The sequence below is a fragment of the Sarcophilus harrisii genome, chromosome 5 (genome assembly GCF_902635505.1).
Source record: "Sarcophilus harrisii chromosome 5, mSarHar1.11, whole genome shotgun sequence".
NCBI classification, from domain to species: Eukaryota; Metazoa; Chordata; class Mammalia; order Dasyuromorphia; family Dasyuridae; genus Sarcophilus; species Sarcophilus harrisii.
This window is the reverse complement of record NC_045430.1, coordinates 108493257-108513748: the sequence shown is the minus strand read 5'-3', so window position 1 is coordinate 108513748 and position 20492 is coordinate 108493257. Positions and strand designations below refer to the sequence as shown.

Sequence of the window (20492 nt, the reverse complement as noted above, 5' to 3'; positions counted from 1 at the left end):
TCTTAGATAAAACAAGGAAAGTAGAAGATGGTTAATGACCCCAAATAGAAACTCTATGCTGATATTAAATCATCAAGGTAGTATCCACTCAAATAAAGTGGAAAGGTTGAAACAATCATTTGGAAAATGAAAGAACTTAGGAAATACTAAAAACTTGCCGTGAGATAGGCATTATATTTTAAGCTCCATTTTACCTTTGAGGAAACTGAAGGTGATAGAAGTTGTGGCTTGTACTCTGTTTTGGCAAATAGAATTAAATTTAAATCTCTATTCATTCCAAATCCAGCACTTCTTATACAGGTCTGGTATGCTTTTGAATCGTATGAATTATGTCTGGCTACATTGTGAGAACTGCTGGACTGCCCCTCTCCCCCTTCAAATTGGATGGATAGACACAACTGAAGTTTTCACACAAAAGTTTCACTAGGGAACAAAAGACCTGCTACAAAGTGTCAAATTGACGGTTGAAGATGTCTCTTTCCCTCTAAACTCCCTTCCTCTTTCCCTCACTGGAAATTTTTTTTTACTTCATTCCAAATCTTTGCCACTTAGTCTCCTCAGTTCAGCTATCACATTGCCATTCTTCAGAAGCCTTTCTGAATGGGAGCTATTGGGGGAGCCCCCCACGTTTTGGAATTTGTCAGTTCTCTTACAAGATGGGGGGGGGGTTGGAGGGGCAGAGGGCTGCTGCTGCTGACTGCTGAATCATATCTTGGCTTCCCCACCAATTCATTTACAGGGAGGAAAGACAGGTTCTCCCTTTCAACCTCTCCCCCCCCCCCCCCCCCCCACTTTTCCATGTATTTGACAAGATTAAGGTGTCGATTCTCATATTACAAGGCTGGCTGATTGCATGCAAAAACACACCAGTTGAGGACAAAACCTGAGTTGAGAATCAAATCAAACTCCACTTCGGCTTTTGCCTCTCCGTGACAAAGTGAGAAGGGAATCACTTGAAGGCATTTGCAGAACAATCGCAGGTCTTAGGCTCCTTTCCTTTCCCTGATTTTTCAAATTCAATTTCACCTCCTTCCTCTCCCCTCCCCTCCCAGGGCAGTTTGAGACTGTGGAGCTCACCGCTAGTCAACCAACACATATTTTTAACCCTTTAATGGAAGCAGTTGGACAGCCTCTTCTTATCTTTCTCTCCTCCACTCTCACCCCAACCTTTCCCATTTTTTTCCCCCTGCTTTCTTCATACCCCACTGGAGACTAGGAAATGAACTTAGATGCAGGGTTCTAACAGTCCTATCTTCTGTCAAAGAATCTGAATCTTGAGTCTACAATCCTTTCTTTGACAACGGGAGGGAAAGGGGGGTGGGGGGGGAGCAGAGAAAGAAGAGAGGGGAGGGAAGGGAGGCGGGCAGAGAGGGAGAAAACCAAACCCAAACAGTACACGCCCAGCCCAAGTCTTGATGGGGGAGGAGGGGAAAAGTCTCTGCCATCTAACCTGGGCTGGAAGAAAACCTCGCTGGGACTGGGGATACCTTGGCGCGAGGTACCTAAGGAGGACCCAACCCCTCGGAGGGGCTGCGGGAGGTGACGCCCCAGAGTGATTCGGTGAGCGCTTCTCCACATTTTCGATGTGACAGCCCCCATCAACCGGGATAATGACGAGGCAGGTACAATCTATATAGTACGCAGCCCCCCAACCCCGTTTCTCAGCACCTCTTACTGACTCCCTTGTTTTCCCCACCCTCCGCCCCCTTCGACTTCCCTCAGCCGCTCCTGGCTGCCTAGTTCGGGCTGACGCAGGCATACTTCTGCCGCCTCTAAGGGAGTTACTCAGTTTCCGAAAACGTCCCGGACCCCACACCTTGGGAGAGAGATGGAGACTGGTCGGACCCCAGTCTGGGTTCGAAGTTTTAAGATGGCAGAATGAATACAGTATAGGACACTTTTGATTTTTTTTTTTTTCGCTCAGTGTCGCTACAGTACCACCTTGAGACTGGAGGAGCTAGATTACAAAAGCAGGGGACTAATTACTAAGGTAGGGGTGTAATGTAGAAAAGGAGAATTAGGCAATTGCTTAAGCGACTTTGGGGGCTTCTTTGACCTCGTCCTCTCAAATAGGTCCTTCAAGCTCACTTTGATTTCTTTTTGATGCCTATAATACTAGTGTATTTTTTCCCTCAATGCTGCAGATGGGAAAAACAAGATGATTTAAGTCGGTAGATTGAGAGAGGAGGGTGAAAACACACACACACACACACACACACACACACACACACACAAAGAGGGGGAGAGAAAAAGAAAGGGGGGGATTAGGAAAGTAATTAAAATTATCACCTCTTCTTCATAGTCCATGTTTCGAATTTTTTATTTTTAAGGATTTTACATAGCTTCCCTTTCTACTATCATTCCTGTTATAAGAGATCCTAGAGCTCCATCCCTCTGGAGTTTATCTGCCTAAAGGAGACTTCATCGCTACTTTTTTGGCTTCTGGGAAAGGTTGTTTTTGTTTTTCGCTCTAGTCCTTAGCTCTACGTCGTCCACCCACCCCCCTCCTCCACCCCTCCCCAAGTCCTCGCTTTCTGTCCCCCTCCCCCAATCCCAACCTTTCTAGTGTGAGGTGAATTAGTATCCTCTGGGGAAAGTACCTCCGAGTTGTAGAGAAGAAAGTAGAAGTCCAGGATTGCCAAAAGAAAAGTGACCAACCCCCCTCATCCCCATCCGCCACCCACACACCCGTCCGCCCCTCCCCCTGCCTGCTCTCCCACCCACGTTTTTTACTTCACCTGTCTTGACTGACCTTCAGAGCACCAAGTAGACTGGTCAGCGTGAGCTGACACTTTGGTGTGTGTGTGTGTGTGTGTCTGTGTGTGTGTGTGTGTGTGTGTAAGAGGAGGTGAGCAGTGTTTGTGTTTAGGTGTTGCGAGTTGGAGAAAAAGACCGGAGGTTGGGGAGAGGATGAGTTGTGAATAGGAGGTGGTAAGAGATCTATAACCCTAAGAGTCTAATGATAGGAGGAGGGGTTTAAAAATCAGATCCTTATAGACTGAGGAATCGAGATGAGCTAACTCCGTTTCTCCTGAGAAAAATAAAGAAAAAAGTGGGAGAAGGTTCAAGAAGAACTAAAAATTGCTACAACAACAACAAAAAAGACCTGTTGAAGCAATTTAATCTGTATAGTACAACTAATACAGTGCACCACTACACAACGTAATACAATGTGTCCGGTCCTAAATCTCTGAAAGGGATAGAGTTCTTTCTAATTTGGGGGTTTGAGAGAAATAAGTGAAACAAGGAGACGCCTTTCTCTGCCCATCCCACCCCCTGCAAACAAAGAAATACAAAAGCACCTTGCGCCATTTCCGACAGCCTCTAGTAGTCTGGGGCGGGGTGCTCCTGGAGCTGGTGGGGGGCCGTGAAGGGGCGCAGCGTGGGCTGGAGGTGAGGGAGCGCGGGAAGGCTTTGCAGTGGCACCTAAAGGGTTACTACGCTGAGCACGAAGCCATCTGGCTGGGTTGGCTGGTTATAACCGCGCAGATTATGTTCTCGGGACTCAGAGTTGAAGGATCCTCTCCTAAATCGAGTAGCTACGCGCGCAGTCCCCGAAAGAGACCCGCACAACTTTTTTTTTTTTTTTTTTTTTTTTTTTTTTGGTGGTGGTGGTGGTCTGTGGCTGTGGCAGCGGCAGCGGGGTGGGGGAGACTGAATGAACCCTCTCGCTTCCACTTTTCTCTTCATGTCGACTTCTCTGAAAACATTCACACGGATGCCATGGTTACTCCTGCCACGGTAAGGGACGGGGAAAAGGGTGGGCAAAGTTGGGTTAAAGAGGAGAAAAAGGATCCAAGTTTTTTGGAAGATTCCTGAATGAAGTGTTGTCCGAAGACCTCAGTTGCTTGCTACCTTTAGGCATTTTGCCGACTGTTCTGATCCCAACTCCGTACTCTTTACCCCTCCTTAACTTGGGTCTCTCCGAGCTCTTGGCTTTACTCGAGGGAAGTTTGGCTTTCGATATTCGGAGTTGTAAAAGAAATCACCCTGACTTTACCTCCCCCACATGCCCCTATTACCTTCCGGAGTCTCGGGGAAACTGGTCCTAAATCTGGGGAAGTGATCAGATTTAAGAGACCTGGATTGGAAGAGGTCTGGAGATGGTATGAGAGGAAGGGGATAATACAGAAATACCCCTGTCCTTTCATTCCCGAGAAGTCTGCAGCATCCCGTTTAACAAAAGGTTTTTTTTTTTTCTTATTTTTTTTTTAAAGGCAAATCTCAATCGCAGAGTAGGAGAAGCAGCTCTCCCACCCCCCACGTACACACATGCACAATCCACTAAATCCCCTCCCCCCATGTGGCCCCATAACACCTCCCTCCTCCCCTCTAAGGGGGATGGGGGAGGGGAGAAGTCTGTCTTTGACAAGTACAGTCATTTCCCTGTTTGGCGAGCTAGACCTTCCTTATCTTAAGTACCTGTAGTGTAATATCTCAGCCCTTCCCGGAAACCCTTTTTTCTCTTAATGACCTTTGCCCCCAAACCTTTCTTGAATCTCTCTCTCTCTCTTTCTCTCTCCCTCTCTCCCCTCTCCTTTTCCTTCCCTCCTTTCTGTGTTTCTCCTGATTTTTTATCAAGAAGCTCCCACTCATCTTCTCTACCATTCCCATGAAATTCCTCTTTTGGTCATTCATTCTACATTCACAGCTCCTTGAACCTCACATCTGGGTACCAACTTTATAAGTTCCAGTATGAATTCTGGAGAGTAGGAGGGCACTTGGGCTAGGACATCCAGGAGGATTATCCTTTACTGCTTCTGAAAGTCCTTCTAGGAACTCGAGGCAGATTTGGTTATGTGGAAAGACTGGAAGACCTAAAGACCCCGAAGGAATCAAGAAGGTTGAGGAGAGAATAAAATAAATTGTACCTCATGCCAAAAGCCAAAATCTGTAGTCATCCAAATTTTTGAGAGATACTTCTGGATTGTAGGGAGAAGTAAAAGGAGCTACAGGATAGAGTAGGTAGAGTGGGGGAAGGGAACTCTGTGTGCTTGGGTTTGGGGTGGGGGGTAGACTGAGCTATGGAGAAGTTAAATCGTTCAGATAGTTTTGCTGAGCCATTTCATAATTTGCCTTTTAAATAAAGGGGCTAAGGAATACTGCTTGAACTGAGTTGATTGGGATTGGATGACTAAAAAAGGCTTTTTTTAGTTGGATCTGTGGGTATTCCAGATGGAGGGAACTGGGAAAAGGAAGAGGGTTCTCTTTACCTCTGGTGCCTGGGGTTCTGGTCAGTAACTGGGTAGAGAGAGCTTGGGACCTGGATGGCACACTTACCCTTGGAGAAGAGAAATCTTCATGTGTTGGAAGTATGGTTTGGGGTTAGAGGCTTTGAGGGGAAAGAAGGTCTGCCCTCTCTGTGAAGGAAGAGGAGAAAGGGTTTTAGGGGTGGTGGTGGAGGGCGTTGTTTTTAAGCTCTGCCTGGTTGGAACATGTGCTTTTAAGTAAGGATCTGTCTTCCACTCTGCAAGAATAGCAGGGGAGAGAATATCCACTTGTCTATTGAGGACAGACTTGAAAAGTCTCAACATTTTTACTTCCATCTCACTCAGAATCCCCTACAGAAAACGTATTTAGACATGTACCTAGTTCAAATCCTTTGTGATTTACAACACAAAGAAAACTGAGGGGATAAAGTTTGGAACTCGAATCCAACTTTTACCTTGTTTTTTAACACATGAACCTATGTGAGAAGGGGACTGGAAATATAGGCGTGTATAAATAAAACGTTGGGAAACAGCAATGAATATTTTAGGAAATATCAATTAAGATTGTTGGCATTACAGTTTTGTGTATGCACAGCTAAAGGTTCTGGAAATGAACTGAGTGTATAAAGTCTATACATAGAGAATTATTTTTGTATCTGAACAGTATATGTGTGATGTGTTGAGAGAGTTGAGGGGATAGAAGTACAAATTAGTTGAGTGAATCAGATGTATAAGACTGAAGGGTGTGTATGTGTGTGTGTATTTCATGGCAGGATTTTTGATTGATTGTATTTTTAAACTGTTTGTAGTATGAACACATATATAAAGAAAAGAAAAGCCAGAATATATAGGATTATGGGTGGAGGCCAAGGAAAAAGTTGTTTGACTTCAGGGAGAAATGGGGGAGAAGGAGAGAGAGAATTTGGAGAAAAGGGATAGTTTAGGTCTGTCTGCCCAGAGAGGTTAAGTTAGTGTGGTGTGGGAGTAATGTGTGTGTGAGGGAAAAGTGGACTTGGGTGCAGGGCTGTTTGCTTGAGGATTACCAAGGGGATGTGTGTAGGGGGTGGGGAAAGATTATGGAAAGAGCAGGTTGTAAACTTTATATGGAAGAGGTATATAATGTGCGGGGGTCTGGGCAATGGAGAATTTGGCAGGAATGGCATTGAGGTATTTGAGGGGTGGCAAATTGTGGACTCAGACAGATTCCTATTGAAATCTTGGAGAATTTCTATAGGAAAGGAAACTATGTTTCCACTGAGACTATTGGGAAGGGTTAAGATGAGGGACTCACACATAAGAGAAGAATCTTATGTGGGAGTATATTATTGACTTGATTTTATGGAGGAGTTCAGGGAGAGGGAATCTTTATATGTAAGATATGAATGGAAGAAAACACTCATTTCACTGTAGAGGAGATGTATGTCTTATGGATACTTATGAATGTGCTCCACCATTAATAATTATTCTTCAGATTTAACATTTATCCAATACTTGTTGGGTGAATAGTACAATGTTAAGAGCTCTGAACAGATTCAGAGATTCTCCATTGTCTTTGGGGAATAATTTGACTGCTGTAGCATTTCCAAGAGGCCTAAGGATGTCTAGGTGACATATTAAACGTCTTTCTCACTTTATAATTCTTTTTCTTTGAGGTGTTTATGGATATGTGTACTAGGACAACTGTCTATTGAAAAGAACATTGTATCTGTCCCTCAAGATTCTCTGTTTTGTTAAAGAAGCAAGGGGGGAAGCATTTCTTGTGTGGGGAGTAGCAGGTATTTGTGAATTAGATAGATGACTGAGCCCCTAGGCTGAATAAAGGGTCTGGGATGTTTGGGATGATCTTCTACTAGTGAATTGAATAAAGGAACCCTAATGTGTGGTGCCTTTTTAGGAGAGTAGGGTAGCTGAAGAGATAGGGAAGAGCAAAGTAAAGATATGTGAACTCAGGTGATGGTGCTTTGAGATTTATGTATGTGTGTGTGGGAGAACCCCAAGAGTGTGTGAATATTTGGGGTAATAGAAATAGGAGTGAATGGAAGCTAGATATTAAAGGGATACGTATTTTACCTCAGGCCTTATAAAATGGGACGGAATCCTCATAAAGGAAACAGGAATGTTGTGATTCTTTTTGGAATGAATTTACTTTCAATATGTTGTGTAAGATGAGGTGTTTGTTAAATGAGGCAGGGTATAGTAATGGAGAGAATACTTATTTAGGAAAATAGATCAGTAGTCATAAGGTCAATCCCCAAAGTGGAGGAGGGTAGTGAGACTGGTAAGGAGCATAACCTTGGGATGGCTAATGAGCTTCAAATAAGGAGATTGGAATGATAAATGTAAAAATGTGTTAGCATCAAGGCATGTGATAAAGTATGTTTTTATGGTTGCTTGTACCTGTGGCACCAGACGCTGCTTCTTGGGGAGGGGCGGGGGGAGAGAAGAACCTGTGTTACCAGCTAATTTAGCTATAATAGGCCCTGATTGTATGTGTGTGTATCGTGTATATGGTATATGTCTATCTGTGCCAGAAGAGGAATGGAAGAGTGATTGTGATATTAAAAAGGCATGATGCATTTGAACAATGCAATAATGGCCCTGTTATAATGGAATTCTGTTATATTTATTTTTGAAAACTTGTAGTTGCCCTCATACCTTTCCCTCCAGAACATTGTGTTTTGGCAGAAAAGTCTACTCCTCTTTTCCTTTAATAAAGATTGGCTGGATTAAGGGCACAAATCTTTACCAAAAGGCAAAAAACATGAAAGATGTGGAATAATATGGCCATTAATCTAAGTCAGTTAGAAGGGATCAAATTCCTCTTTTATTATCCAGACTGATGATAAAATCTGGGTGCCCATCCCACCTCCACTGTTAATTCATGGACCTTGTGCAAATCTTTTATTAAATTTTTCACAACTTCATAAAATTGTAATAGCTAATCCTAGCTTAGTCAGTCAATAAATATTTATTAAACATCTACTACATGCTAGCTGCTCTACCCAAATACAGGGGATACAAAAAGAAGCAAAAGACAATCCTACTTTCAAGAAACTCACAATCCATTAGAAGGAGAAAGTAAGCAAACAAATATTTTAAAAACAATGAAGATCTGAGGTTCATATAGGGGATAAATATGAAGTAAGAGATGGAAGATTATAGAACTAAGAGAGGTTAGAAGAGGCTTCCAGTAAAAGATAGGAATTCAGGGAAGTAGATATGAAGAGGGAGACTACTCCAGGCATGAGGGACAGTTAGAGTAAATACCCAGACCTAAGTGATGGAGTGTCTTGTTCACGGGACAGCTAATGTTACCACATCAAAGAGTATGTAGTGAGAAATCAGATGTTTAAAAGGTTCTGAGGATCTGTATCTATGGAAACTTTTTTTGAGGTTGTTAAGGGAAAGGTTTTATGAGTTGTCAGAGTTGAGGTTCACTCAGAAGATAATGGGAAGTCACATGGAGATAAGTAACACAAATAAGGAATTGTACTAGAAAAGCAACATACAAGATTTAAGCAGAGACATATGACCAGAAAAAGATGCATTGATCATGGAGGAAAGGGTCTATAGGCTCCAACATTATCCCCACCATGTCAAGATTTCTAGAAGAAGGTACTCAGCACATTGAGTGAGCCCCTATGGCAGGACAAAAGTCGGAGTCACACAGACTGTTCAAGCTTGATGAGTTTCTCTCTATACTTGTGGAAGATATACCTATATTATTGACATCACTGAGGCAATGAAGTGTCAAAGGAAATTAAAGGCCATTACAGGAAATAGCTTCTTAGAGGAAAGTTATTTTCCCTCTTCTAAGTATGCAGACAATAATGCCCCCCCAAAAAGTGACTTTGGGGGCACAAGAATGAGTTACTAACTTTTAGAACACTGTTTTGAAGAAGATAGAAGCCGATCCAGCTATAACTTGTTGCTATTATTTTTTGTTTTCCCCTAAGATCTGGTTGCTTGATAGGCAAGACTTTGGCTGGTGAGAAATAATATTAAGTATTGAATTGACCAGTGAGTCATCTATGAAGAAATGGGGTTAGATAGAACCTTTTTTCCTGTTAAAATACTGGACCCTGAATTAGGGCCTGGACTGCTGGTCCCTCTAACTCTTGTGCTCAATGACCATAAATAGGTTTGAGCTGAGCTATATCCAGGAGGCACTAAACCAATTCCGTTGCTTTTCTTGGCGAGGTTGGGCCAATTAAATTGATTGGAAGAGGTCACTACTGATGGGTCTTGCTTCCCCCCCCTGGGCAAGATAGGCCAGCAGAGTTTAATTACATAACATTTCCCATCTCTGCATTTTCATTCCCATATGTATTCAATGAACTGGCTTCTCCTCCCCTACTTCCAGGATGGTTAATTGTAATTGAGCAGCCTGCTTTTTTCAGCAGACTTTTCTGCAGCTCTTTTTCTTGAGCTGGGCTCCCTCCTGCCTGATGATCTGGAGGGAACGTAAATCCACATGTTGGCTAGAAGTGAGAGAGGGGATCCAGGCTAACTCCCAAGATTTTTAAAACCCACCAACCTGCTCCAAGATATTACCAGCTGCTGTTTTACTCATTAATGAGACAGGCAATTTCTCTGGCATCTGGTAAGTTGAACTAATGACCGCGGTTAGGGTTTTAGATTTAGTTTTATTTAAAATTGAGTTTGTTGGAGTAGGACCAAAACTTCCAGTAGAGGGAAGCTGAAGGCAATGTGTAGTTCTACTGATAAGGTCAGTATATGCATCATGTGCAAGGATAGGCACATATGGGGCAGGCTGAAAATTGGGGCATATTTATATATTAGTAGATAACAAAACAACAAAAAGGGGCATGTTCTACCGGGAGATGGCATCTAGTAACAAAGTTTGTAAGTGTATGCCTGGCATCAGGTGAAATGTATGGGTTTGTGTGTGTTTTACAAATTACACACCTACTGGGAGAAAATATATGTGTGTGTGCACACATATGTACACACACATATGCTTGAAGTAGAATGAACATTGTGAAAAGTTTTGGAAGCTGATTTCTTTTTAAAACTGAAAAAAGTTAGTTTGGTTCCTTTTTTGCCATTATATCTTCCCTGTAAATTCTCCAGGATATTCCTCTGTCTTTCCATCCTCTTGGTTGAATTCTCTCTTCTAAGAAAGGGAGAAAATTTAGACAAAAACAATAGAAACATCAACATTCAATAGTCTATATTGCATTTTACATCTCTAATCCTCCACCTGAGGAGAAGGTGAGGGAAGTTTGTTTTATCAACAGTTTTCTGAATCTGAGATTGAATATTACATTCAAAAAGTTTGATTCCATTTTTCAGTTGATTCCTTTTGTTTTTATATCATCTATGTTTCCCAATATAGCAATCCCCACCTTCTCCCTATCTCATATAATAAAGAATATAAAAGGAAAAACGTTCAGCCAAACTAACCAATAGTTCCAAAAAGTCTGACATTAGATGTAGTATTCCACAGTCATCATTTCCCATCCCACCTCCAGCTCTGCTAAAAAAAAAAAAATTGGGGAGGTGCCTTTTCCTATCTCTTCTTTGAGAGCTGCTTACAGTTCTTGGCCTTCAATCTTGATTGCTTTGTTGTTGTTCTTTCCATTTACATTCTTGTAGTCATTATGTATATTGTTTTCCTATGGATTCATACTTCGCTGTGCATTAGTTCATATAGTTTCCCATTTGTCTTTATAGCACCATAGTATTCTAATCCATTTATATAGTACTACTTGTTTAACTGTAGCTCAGTTGTTGGGCTTTCACTTTGTTTTCAGTTCTTTGCTCAAACAGAAAGTTTTATTATAAATATTTTGGTGTAAATGGGGCCTTTTTTTTCACTTCTTTGGGATATATGTCTAGCATCAGGATCTCTGATTCAAAGAATATGAAAATTTTAGTAAACTTTGCATAATTTCAAATTGCTTAACAGATGATTGACTCAATTCAGAGATCCAAAAGTGCCTTAGGTGTTCTTCCAAACATCCCCTCTTTGTTATAACTGGATGAATTGCTGTCAGTGAGGTAAAACCTGAGTTCTTTTTATTTGAATTTCTCTTTATTAGTAATTTGGAGCAATCTTTCCTATTATTGTCAATATCAATAGTTTTCAATTTTTATTTTTGAGATTTGTTTATATCCTTTTACATTTTATATATATTTGGAATGACTTTAGTTCTTATATTTTTTGTATCTATACCTCTTGATATCAGAACCTTATATCAAATATATGATATAAGGTTTTTTATTGTTTTCATTGATGTTATTGTAATCATTGTATGTGGTCTTCTGGATCTTTCTTTGCTGTGAATCAGTTCAAAGAAGTTTTAATATTTATCTTAATTCTTTTATTTGTCACGTCTTATGGAAGAATAATCTATTAATATTTATATACCACATTTTGTTCAGTGAATCCTCAATTTATGCTCATGTTTCTAGTGTTTTGCCACAAGAACAATGCTGCTATAACTATTTTGATTTCATGGAGCTTTTATAATCTTATTATCATGATGTATATGTAAAAGATAAGTGTGTGTGTGTGTGTGTGTGTGTGTGTGTGTGTGTGTAAGAATTGTGGGAAGTTGCTTCTTGGTGATATTAATGTAGGTTATGTCTTAGGACAGGAAGCAGAGCACTGGACTTGGTGGCAAAGTATTGCCTTTGGGAATTATTAGCTTTGTGATTATGAAAAAGTTACTTAATCTCTTAACTTCATCATCCATAAAATGGGAATAATAATAATACTTGTGCTACTTAATTCAGAGGCGTATAAGGAAAATGCTTCATCCATAAAATGGGAATAATAATAATACTTGTGCTACTTAATTCAGAGGCGTATAAGGAAAATGCTTTGTAAACTGTCAGATACTATCTATTTTTGAGCAAATATTTTGATTGTTGGGCTGAGTAAGTGAAGTTTGTGACCAGTACACAAGTGGATCCCTTGGTTCCCTATCTACTACCAGGGAAAAATGAAAGCCTCACTTTCATCAAGAATACTGCTTGATCCCTCTTAATGCTAGTCCCTCCCCTCTCTTGATGATCTCCTGTTTATCTAGTCTATGTATTATCTAGTCTAGTCTTGTATTTTCACAAATCCTTGTCTTCCCCTTAGATTGTGAACTCTTTGAGAGCAAGGACTGCATTTTGCCTTTCATTGTATACCCCACTGCTTAGTACAGTGCCTGGCACATAATAAGTCTAATACATTTTAGTTGACTGATTTTAAAAACTGGATTGTACTGAACTCAATAACTCAATAACCTCACTATTATGTGAGGGTGTCAGGTAGTCTACCTTCTGCCAAGAGTTGTCAGGAAGTTCATGACTCTACTATCTCCAAACAATATATATTAAATGATGACTTATGCTATCAAGGAAAAATTCTTAAAAGGTTTTTGTTTAAAAACAAAAACCAGAAACAACTTTCTGTTTATAGTCAAAGTGCAACTGGGGTAGAGATAAAGATTTTGAATAGAAATTTGGTATTACCTGTTAGGATACTTCCTCATTCATTCTTTGGGTGACTTGCTTTCCTAGAGCACTATCTCTGAATATTTTTTTAACCTAGACTGCTTTAGCAATATTTGAAGCCAGAGAACATGACCGAACTATAGTCCCTTTGCTTAGATAGAGGGAAGGTGATGGTCAAGAACTGAGTGTACCCACCAGTCCATTAGATATGGAATTGGTCCACACCGATTCCAGTTCTGACTGCAGGTCACCTCTATTTCCTAGTCATAAAAGATCATGGACCCAAAAGGAAGTAGATGAGACTGAAGTCCACAGAGTTTGTATTCTAGTGCCACTTTGACTCCAACCGGCTGTGTGATCTTGACCAAGTCACCCTCCGTTACCTCATCTGTGAAATGGTGTCAGACCAGTTTATCTCTCTGGTCCATCCCAGCTCAGACATTTCATGAGCTATCCCAACCCTCCCACCCAGAAAACGTGAATATGTCTTGTTCCACACACCTCTTGGCGCACCTGGGCTTGGCCTCCCTTCTTACCTTTGGGGAATGACTGAATCAAAGGAAGACAGGCATGAAAAGAATTCGCCTTGGTATTTATCTTGGGCCAAGAACGTTTGCAACTTTGGCTCTGCCTGCAAAGTTTGTATGTGTGCAGAACTGAGAGGAGAAGGTCTGGCCTCTGGTAGTGAGCGGTTCTCCTTGTCTTGCTTCTCTGCTTCTCAGCACCTGTGTCACCTGCTCAGGCCATCCTCTCCTGCCTTGTGCCGGTGGCTGTTCTACCTTCTCTCAGCGGGGCAATGGCTGACCCAGGTCTACTCAAAGGTTTCTCAAGTCTTGTCCCGTTCATAGCAAACTCTTTGATTTAAGAACCGTCACTCAAAAAGAAGAGCACAGCTTCTTATATATGAGGATAACCTGTTCCATCGGCACGTTCCTTTTTAATGTTCAAGACACATGTTTATATTCTTAGATTGCCTGTTGGCTGGCATGTCTCAGCCCTGGCTTAGCTTCCTTTCTTTTCTACTTCTTGTTTTCCCTGCTGTTGACAAGGGAAGCTGTCCTTTGTTTCCAGGGTGGGTTATTGATTTAAATCGCAATTCTCTCCTTGTAGTGCCAAAGATTTAGAGTAGGGCTTCTGGTTTTATACCAGGCAACTTATAAGAAGTGTTAAATCCTAGCACTCCCTAAGTCATCAGATGACAATGCACAGAAAGAGTTGATTAAAAAATATGGATATGGATATATGTATGCAATCTGTTTTTCTAGAATCCGTTGTATGGCTTTTCCTTATCCTATCAAGATTTTTCCACAAGTGGTTACCATAAGCAAAACATGGGGTAGATGTGAATAACTCTTATAAAGTACAGGGAAATCCTTGATAGGAGCAAGATCCCTGTAATCATTGTTGGCTATGAAATCCAAGCAATCTCAGTGTTTGCACATTTTTAATATTGACTGGCTAGAAAGAGGTCTACTTATAGTAAAACCCCAATTCCAAAGGTGCTCAGAATATTGTGGCCATTGGCTGCTATACCCCATTCCTTCTTCCACTCTCTAATTATGCTCCAACTTTCTTTTTCCATCAGTGTCATATGTAATTTGGAATCTTGTCTTTTTTGAAAGTAGAGGTATCTATGACAGTAGGAAGACAGCTGACTTCAGACAGAATGTTTATGTTCATAAATTGTCTTTCACACATACTGGTTGTATTGACCCTGGGAAAATCATTTAACCTCTCACTGTTCTAGGCAACTCTTTAAGACTCAGTGTTTTGCGAAGATGCTGATCTATACTGGTAGAGAACCTCCTTATCTGAGATTTCCTACATCAGTGCAATCACAGATTCCCTTTTTATTCATGATTTGAAAGAATATAATGCTATAGGATTTCCAAACAGAGTTTTTCTTCCCTCTAGAACATGAGATGCAGCCTGAAGGATGACTATTGGCCATATAGGAAGGATTCGTTTGTTGTGGTCTGATTCTGTCTCACTTAACTCCATTTATGCTTTGAATTTCCTCCATCAGTCTTGCAGTCAGAGCTAGGAGTTCATGCCAGGGCTACCATCTCCATTTTTAGCCTACAATTTGCCGTGCTTCTTAGCCTCCTCCTTTCCCTATTTCTGGCTCTTAGTCCCCATCCCCCACCTTGAAATATATAAAAATACATTCACCCAAGGTCTCTATATCATTTCTCATGTTCATGTTTGAAGTTCCAAAGCCAGAATATTTCTACCCTTGTATCTAGCCCATGGCCAGTATCACATGCCCAACATGATTGGTACCACTGATCATATCTTTGATGTAGACTTACTCCTCTAGGCTTATTTCTTGTACCCGTTGAATAAAAGATGACTTGTTTATGGATTTCTCAGCAAGTCCCCACTAGAGTGGGGAAGAAAACTAGGTTTTCTTAAAATCTAAACCGATTAACACAAACTATATTGTCATTTCTCCTGAAAAGGAAGCAAATTAGCTATGTGACATGTAATTTTTACTTCTTTGAAATTGAGTCTTCTCATTTATAAAATAATGGAATTAGACTAGATAAACTCTAAGGTACTTTTCAATTATATATTATGTGTTCCTATGAAATCTTAAAACTCTAGGAAATTGAGGCCTTCAATGGTTTATCCAAGGTCATACAGGTGGAGGTAGGAGAATCTGGATTTAATTCAAAACTGTTAATTTTATTTTCAGTACTTCCATGGTAGCACACTGTATGTAGATTTTTCTCTAGTCTTCTTTCATTTAAATTTAATTAACCAGTTTGACCCATCTTTGTCTATTTTTCTCCTACCAGTCTTCTTGACTTCTTCCCTACAGGAAAAAAAAGAAACAACATATTTCTATCCTAGTGCTTATGTGATTAGACTAGCACATTTGCTAGGCCTTAGGTGTCTACTCAGGAAAATGAGGCTATAATATCGATAGATTATACCTCACATGATTATAGTATAATCTTTCTAGGGATATTGGTCAGATCAAATATATACATACATATATATATATATGTATGTATGTATAATACACACACACACATACATACAAACATATATGTGCCTTACTAATAAAATTTAAAGCTCTATACCAGGTGAAGCTTAAAACTTCAGTAAGACTTTTGGAATACTCAGTATAATGTTAGCTCTTATCATTTTATGATTTGTTATTATAGGTATTACTTTATAGGTAATATCCCTGGATTTCAAGAGAATGTGAAGGATGGGACTGGCCTCCATGGGTTTACATTCACTGGAAGGAACTTTCATACTGAGGAGCTCACACTGCCATCTGTGTACTAATGGGCTAGATTAGAATATCTCTCAAGATCTTTTTTTACTTCCAAGATTCATGAACCCAAAATAGAGATTTTTTTATGCAACTTGTGCTTGGAATATACTCTGTTTCATGTTGACTGGTTTGTCTTTGTTGACCTCCATTCTGCCACCTTTGCCAAACTCTCATCCCCTTTCACCATTTAGATTACTAGAAAGGAAAAGTCCTTAGAATCTTAAGAGTGTGAGTCTTTCTTTCAGTAGCATCTTCAGGGCTTGCCTTAGGCTTCCCTTTAAACCAGTGATGTCAATCTCAAATAGAAACAGATCCCTGAGGGTAGCATATTGATTTAGAAAACTATAAATTAACATTATCTAAGTTGTGTTGCATTTTTCCCATTATTTTGTTGAATATTTCCGAATTACATTTTAATTTGGTTTGAATTCACTTGGTTCACCTCGACTGTTAGATTTTCAAAATAAGTGATTTTGAAATTTTCTGTGGTGGACTTGGCAGGGAACGTTAAAAAATTATTTAAATTTCTTCAGGTCAAAAACCTTATCTTTTTCTCTGGCATACTTGGTTTTGAGAAAAATCTATCATTTTGTATTTCATCCTAGAAGAATAATGTTCCCTTACAACAATAAGACAATTTTAGTTCAGTTTTCTATTCTCTCTCTCTCTCTCTCTCTGTGTGTGTGTGTGTGTGTGTGTGTGTGTGTGTCTGTGTGTGTATTGGGTAAAGGAAATTTGGGATTTGTGTTTATAGGATAAAGAAGAATTAAGTCAATCTCTGTGACTTTATTGTAGATATTATAATATTGGATGGAAAACAAGCCATACAAATATGTTGAAAACTCTGATTAGATTAAAAATGTTTGAATAGTTATGTTGGGGAGTGGTAGGTGTTCTGTGTTTGGGTGTGAGACAGAGACAGAGACAGAGACAGCACACATAAGAATGGTATTGGACAACAAAAATGTATTCCAATGAAAGAGTACTCATAGACGTATCTGTGTGGTAAAGGTTTATATCTTTGAGTTAAGGGGAAAATGAGGTTTCATATGCCTGATATACATACATACATACATATCTATTTATCTATATATGAAATTAGAATAATGAGATGGTTCATATAAGATGTGATATGACGCTCTAAGATGGGAATATACTCCTCAAATAGACCAGTATCCTTTTCTCAGTTTTCTGGCCAGAGTCTAGCTAGTTCTAGCTAGTTATTTCAACAATATATGCCCTTTATCATAAGCAATAAAGCCTTTCTACCACATCTTATACCCGGGAATAAAAATATAAAGTGGGTTAATTTCTTCATTCAGAGAGCTTACATTTTACTAGAGGGACATAATGTATTTACAAATAAGCAAATATAGGATATAAAGGAAAAATGTAAAATTGTTTGAGGACAATAACAACTGGAGGAATCAGGGAAGGCCTGTTGAAGGAGGTTGCACTTGAGCTGAACCTTGAAGGGAGAAAAAGGCACCAAGAGGTGGAGTAAGGAAGGAAAGCATCCCAGGGAGAGAGGATGGGGGAGAAACCTGTGTAGAGGTACAGATGTCAGAGTGCAATGTTGTGTACAGGGAAGAGCAAGTATGACAGTATGACTAAAGTATAGATGTATCATCTTTTTTTTGTTTGTTTTTGCTGAGACAATAGGAGTTAAGTGACTTGCCCAGGGTCACAGAGTTAGGAAGTGTTAAGTGTCTAAGGCCAAATTTGATATGAACTCCGGTCTTCCTGACTTCAGAGCTGGTGCTCTATCCATTGCACCACCTAGCTGCCCTGAGTTATGTATCATCAACCTGGAAAAATCAGTTGAAATCAGATTGTGAAAGGTTTTAAATACAAACACAGGAATTTCTATTTTCATCCTAAAAACACTGGGAAACCATTGTTGTCCTTGAGCAGAGGAATGAAATTTTAGACTTGTAATTTAAGAATATTACTTTGGCTTTTGGGTGAAGCATGGATTTTTACTCCCTGTGTTTTGGGAAGAGGTAAGAAATTGGATTTGAGCATAGCAATTGGAGATTATTGCAGTAGCCCAGGGAAGAAGTGATAAGGGCCTGAACTAGGATGGTTGTGATGAGAATGGAAAGAAGGGAACAGATGTCAAATATTAAGGAGGTAGATTGACTAAGATTTGATAGTTGATTAGTAAAGGGAATGAATTAGAGTCAAGAGGTGGGGCGGGGGGGGGGGGGTACAAACTTGACTGATTGAAAGAATTATGTTTCTCTTGACAGAAAATAGGAATTTATTAGATCAACAAAGCAGAAAAGAGGGCCTAGAACAGAAATCTGTGGTATGCCCACAAATAGATGGCAGAATATAATTGGTGGTCCTGCAAAAGACACTTAGAACTGTGAGAACAGATATGGAAGAAGGAAACAGTATCATAAAAACTAACGGAGAAGAAAGCATCTACAAGAAGGGGACTAGCAGTGGTGGTACCTTAATCAGAAAGGTCAAGAAAGATGATAAAAACTCTTGGATTCAATAATAAAGAAATCATTGACCTTGAAGAGATTAGTTTTGAGTGGTGGGAATGGAAGCCAAATTCCAAGAGGATTAGAAAATAGAGGTAATAGCTTTTTTCTAGAATTTTGATTGTAGAAGGAAGAAGATAAAAAGATGAGAGATTGAGAGAATGGCAGGATCAAGTAAAGGATTTTTTAATTTATTTTTTTTTTATACAGAAGAGCTATGCTTATTTATAAGTAGCAGGAAAGTATTCATTGCATAAGGAGAAGTTTAAAAATTAGGAAGACAGAGAGAATTATTAAATGAGTAAGCTGCCAGGGAAGATGGGGAAGGTGTTAAGAACTGAATGAGAAAAGTTGATGCTGGCAAAAAGGAGCATCTCTTAGTCGAAAACTGAGATAAAGTAAGAGAGAAGTATAAGATGAGGCTCCTGCAGAGAGCTCGGTGAGAGTGGAAGTGGGGGGTTGAAGGTGGCTTGAGGAAAAAAAAGGTTTAGAATTACATCTGTAAGGAGTGTGGTAGAGAGTTAGTGAGGGAAGAATAATAGGATTGGTGTGCAGCCATGAGAGCCCAGTAGAGAATGGAAAAGAATTTGTAGCAAATCTGGTCAGTTCAACTGTATAATTTCCTCCAATTCTCTGCAGCTTGGATTGCAAGCTTGGAAAAGGCAAAAGTTTTATAGATTATCTCTCATTTATTTATTTTTTTAATTAAAGCTTTTTATTACAAAACATATGCACGGGTAATTTTTCAACACTGACCCTTGCAAAACTTAATGTTTCAAATTTCCCCTCCTTTTCCCCATCCCCTCCTCTAGATGGCAAATAATCCAATACATGTTAAATATGTTAAAGTATATATTAAATCCAATATATGTATACATATTTATATAGTTATTTTGCTGCATAAGAAAAATTGAATCAAGAAGGGAAAAAATACTGAGAAAGAAAATACAAGCAAACAACAACAGAAAGAGTGAAAATGCAATGTTGTGGTTCACACTCAGTTTCCACAGTCCTCTCTCTGGGTGTAGATGGCTCTCTTCATCACAAAATCATCATCTCATTGTTGAAAAGAGATCCATCAGAACTGATCATCATATAATCTTCTTGCCGTGTACAGTATATAAATTTAGTTCTTGAGAAAGAACCTTTGAGAATATTTAATTCATCCATCTCATTTTATAGGTTGGGAAATTTGGACCTAGGGAATTGAAGTGATTGGACCTTAGAATAAGGTTAGTTAAGAGATTTAAATTCAAGGCCTCTAAATCCAAAGTGAGTGCTCATTCAGAGTTAGTGATAAAAGGATGGGAGTCTTAAAGCTAGAAGAAAATGTAAATCTTAAGAAGGGAACAGATGTCAAATATTAAGGAGGTAGATTGACTAAGATTTGATAGTTGATTAGTAAAGGGAATGAATTAGAGTCAAGAGGTGGGGCGGGGGGGGGGGGGTACAAACTTGACTGATTGAAAGAATTATGTTTCTCTTGACAGAAAATAGGAATTTATTAGATCAACAAAGCAGAAAAGAGGGCCTAGAACAGAAATCTGTGGTATGCCCACAAATAGATGGCAGAATATAATTGGTGGTCCTGCAAAAGACACTTAGAACTGTGAGAACAGATATGGAAGAAGGAAACAGTATCATAAAAACTAACGGAGAAGAAAGCATCTACAAGAAGGGGACTAGCAGTGGTGGTACCTTAATCAGAAAGGTCAAGAAAGATGATAAAAACTCTTGGAAATAGAAAATAGAATGATGGGACATTGTGTTGAAGAATAAGGATAGCTTGGTGAGAGCATGGCATATATAATAGTGTACAGATTTTAATGTTGGAAGATCTGGATTTGAGCATCAGCCTATTGCATACTATCTGTGTAATATTGGACAAATCATTTAACTTCTGAGTCTAGGTTTCCTCCTCTATAGAATATAAATACCCATGGAGCAGCTAGATGGTACAGTAGATAGAGCCCTGAAGTCAGGAGGACCTGAGTTCAGATTTGGCCTCAAATACTTAACACTTCC

At 39.6% G+C, this 20492-nt stretch overlaps 1 protein-coding gene across 2 annotated transcripts in view; it reads left to right on the top strand.

The window, feature by feature from the left end:
• The first annotated feature begins 1413 nt into the window (after nucleotides 1-1413).
• NTF3 (neurotrophin 3) overlaps nucleotides 1414-20492 on the top strand; it is a 134416-nt gene continuing 115337 nt past the window's right edge. Inside the window, exon 1 of one of the 2 annotated variants that reach the window (XM_031938305.1) lies at nucleotides 1414-1622. In XM_031938305.1, coding sequence (XP_031794165.1) covers nucleotides 1611-1622 — 12 coding nt within the window. In that variant the 5' untranslated portion in view covers nucleotides 1414-1610. Of the gene's footprint in view, nucleotides 1623-3372; nucleotides 3742-20492 lie in introns of those variants that run through there. The other variant, XM_031938304.1, reaches the window with a different exon arrangement.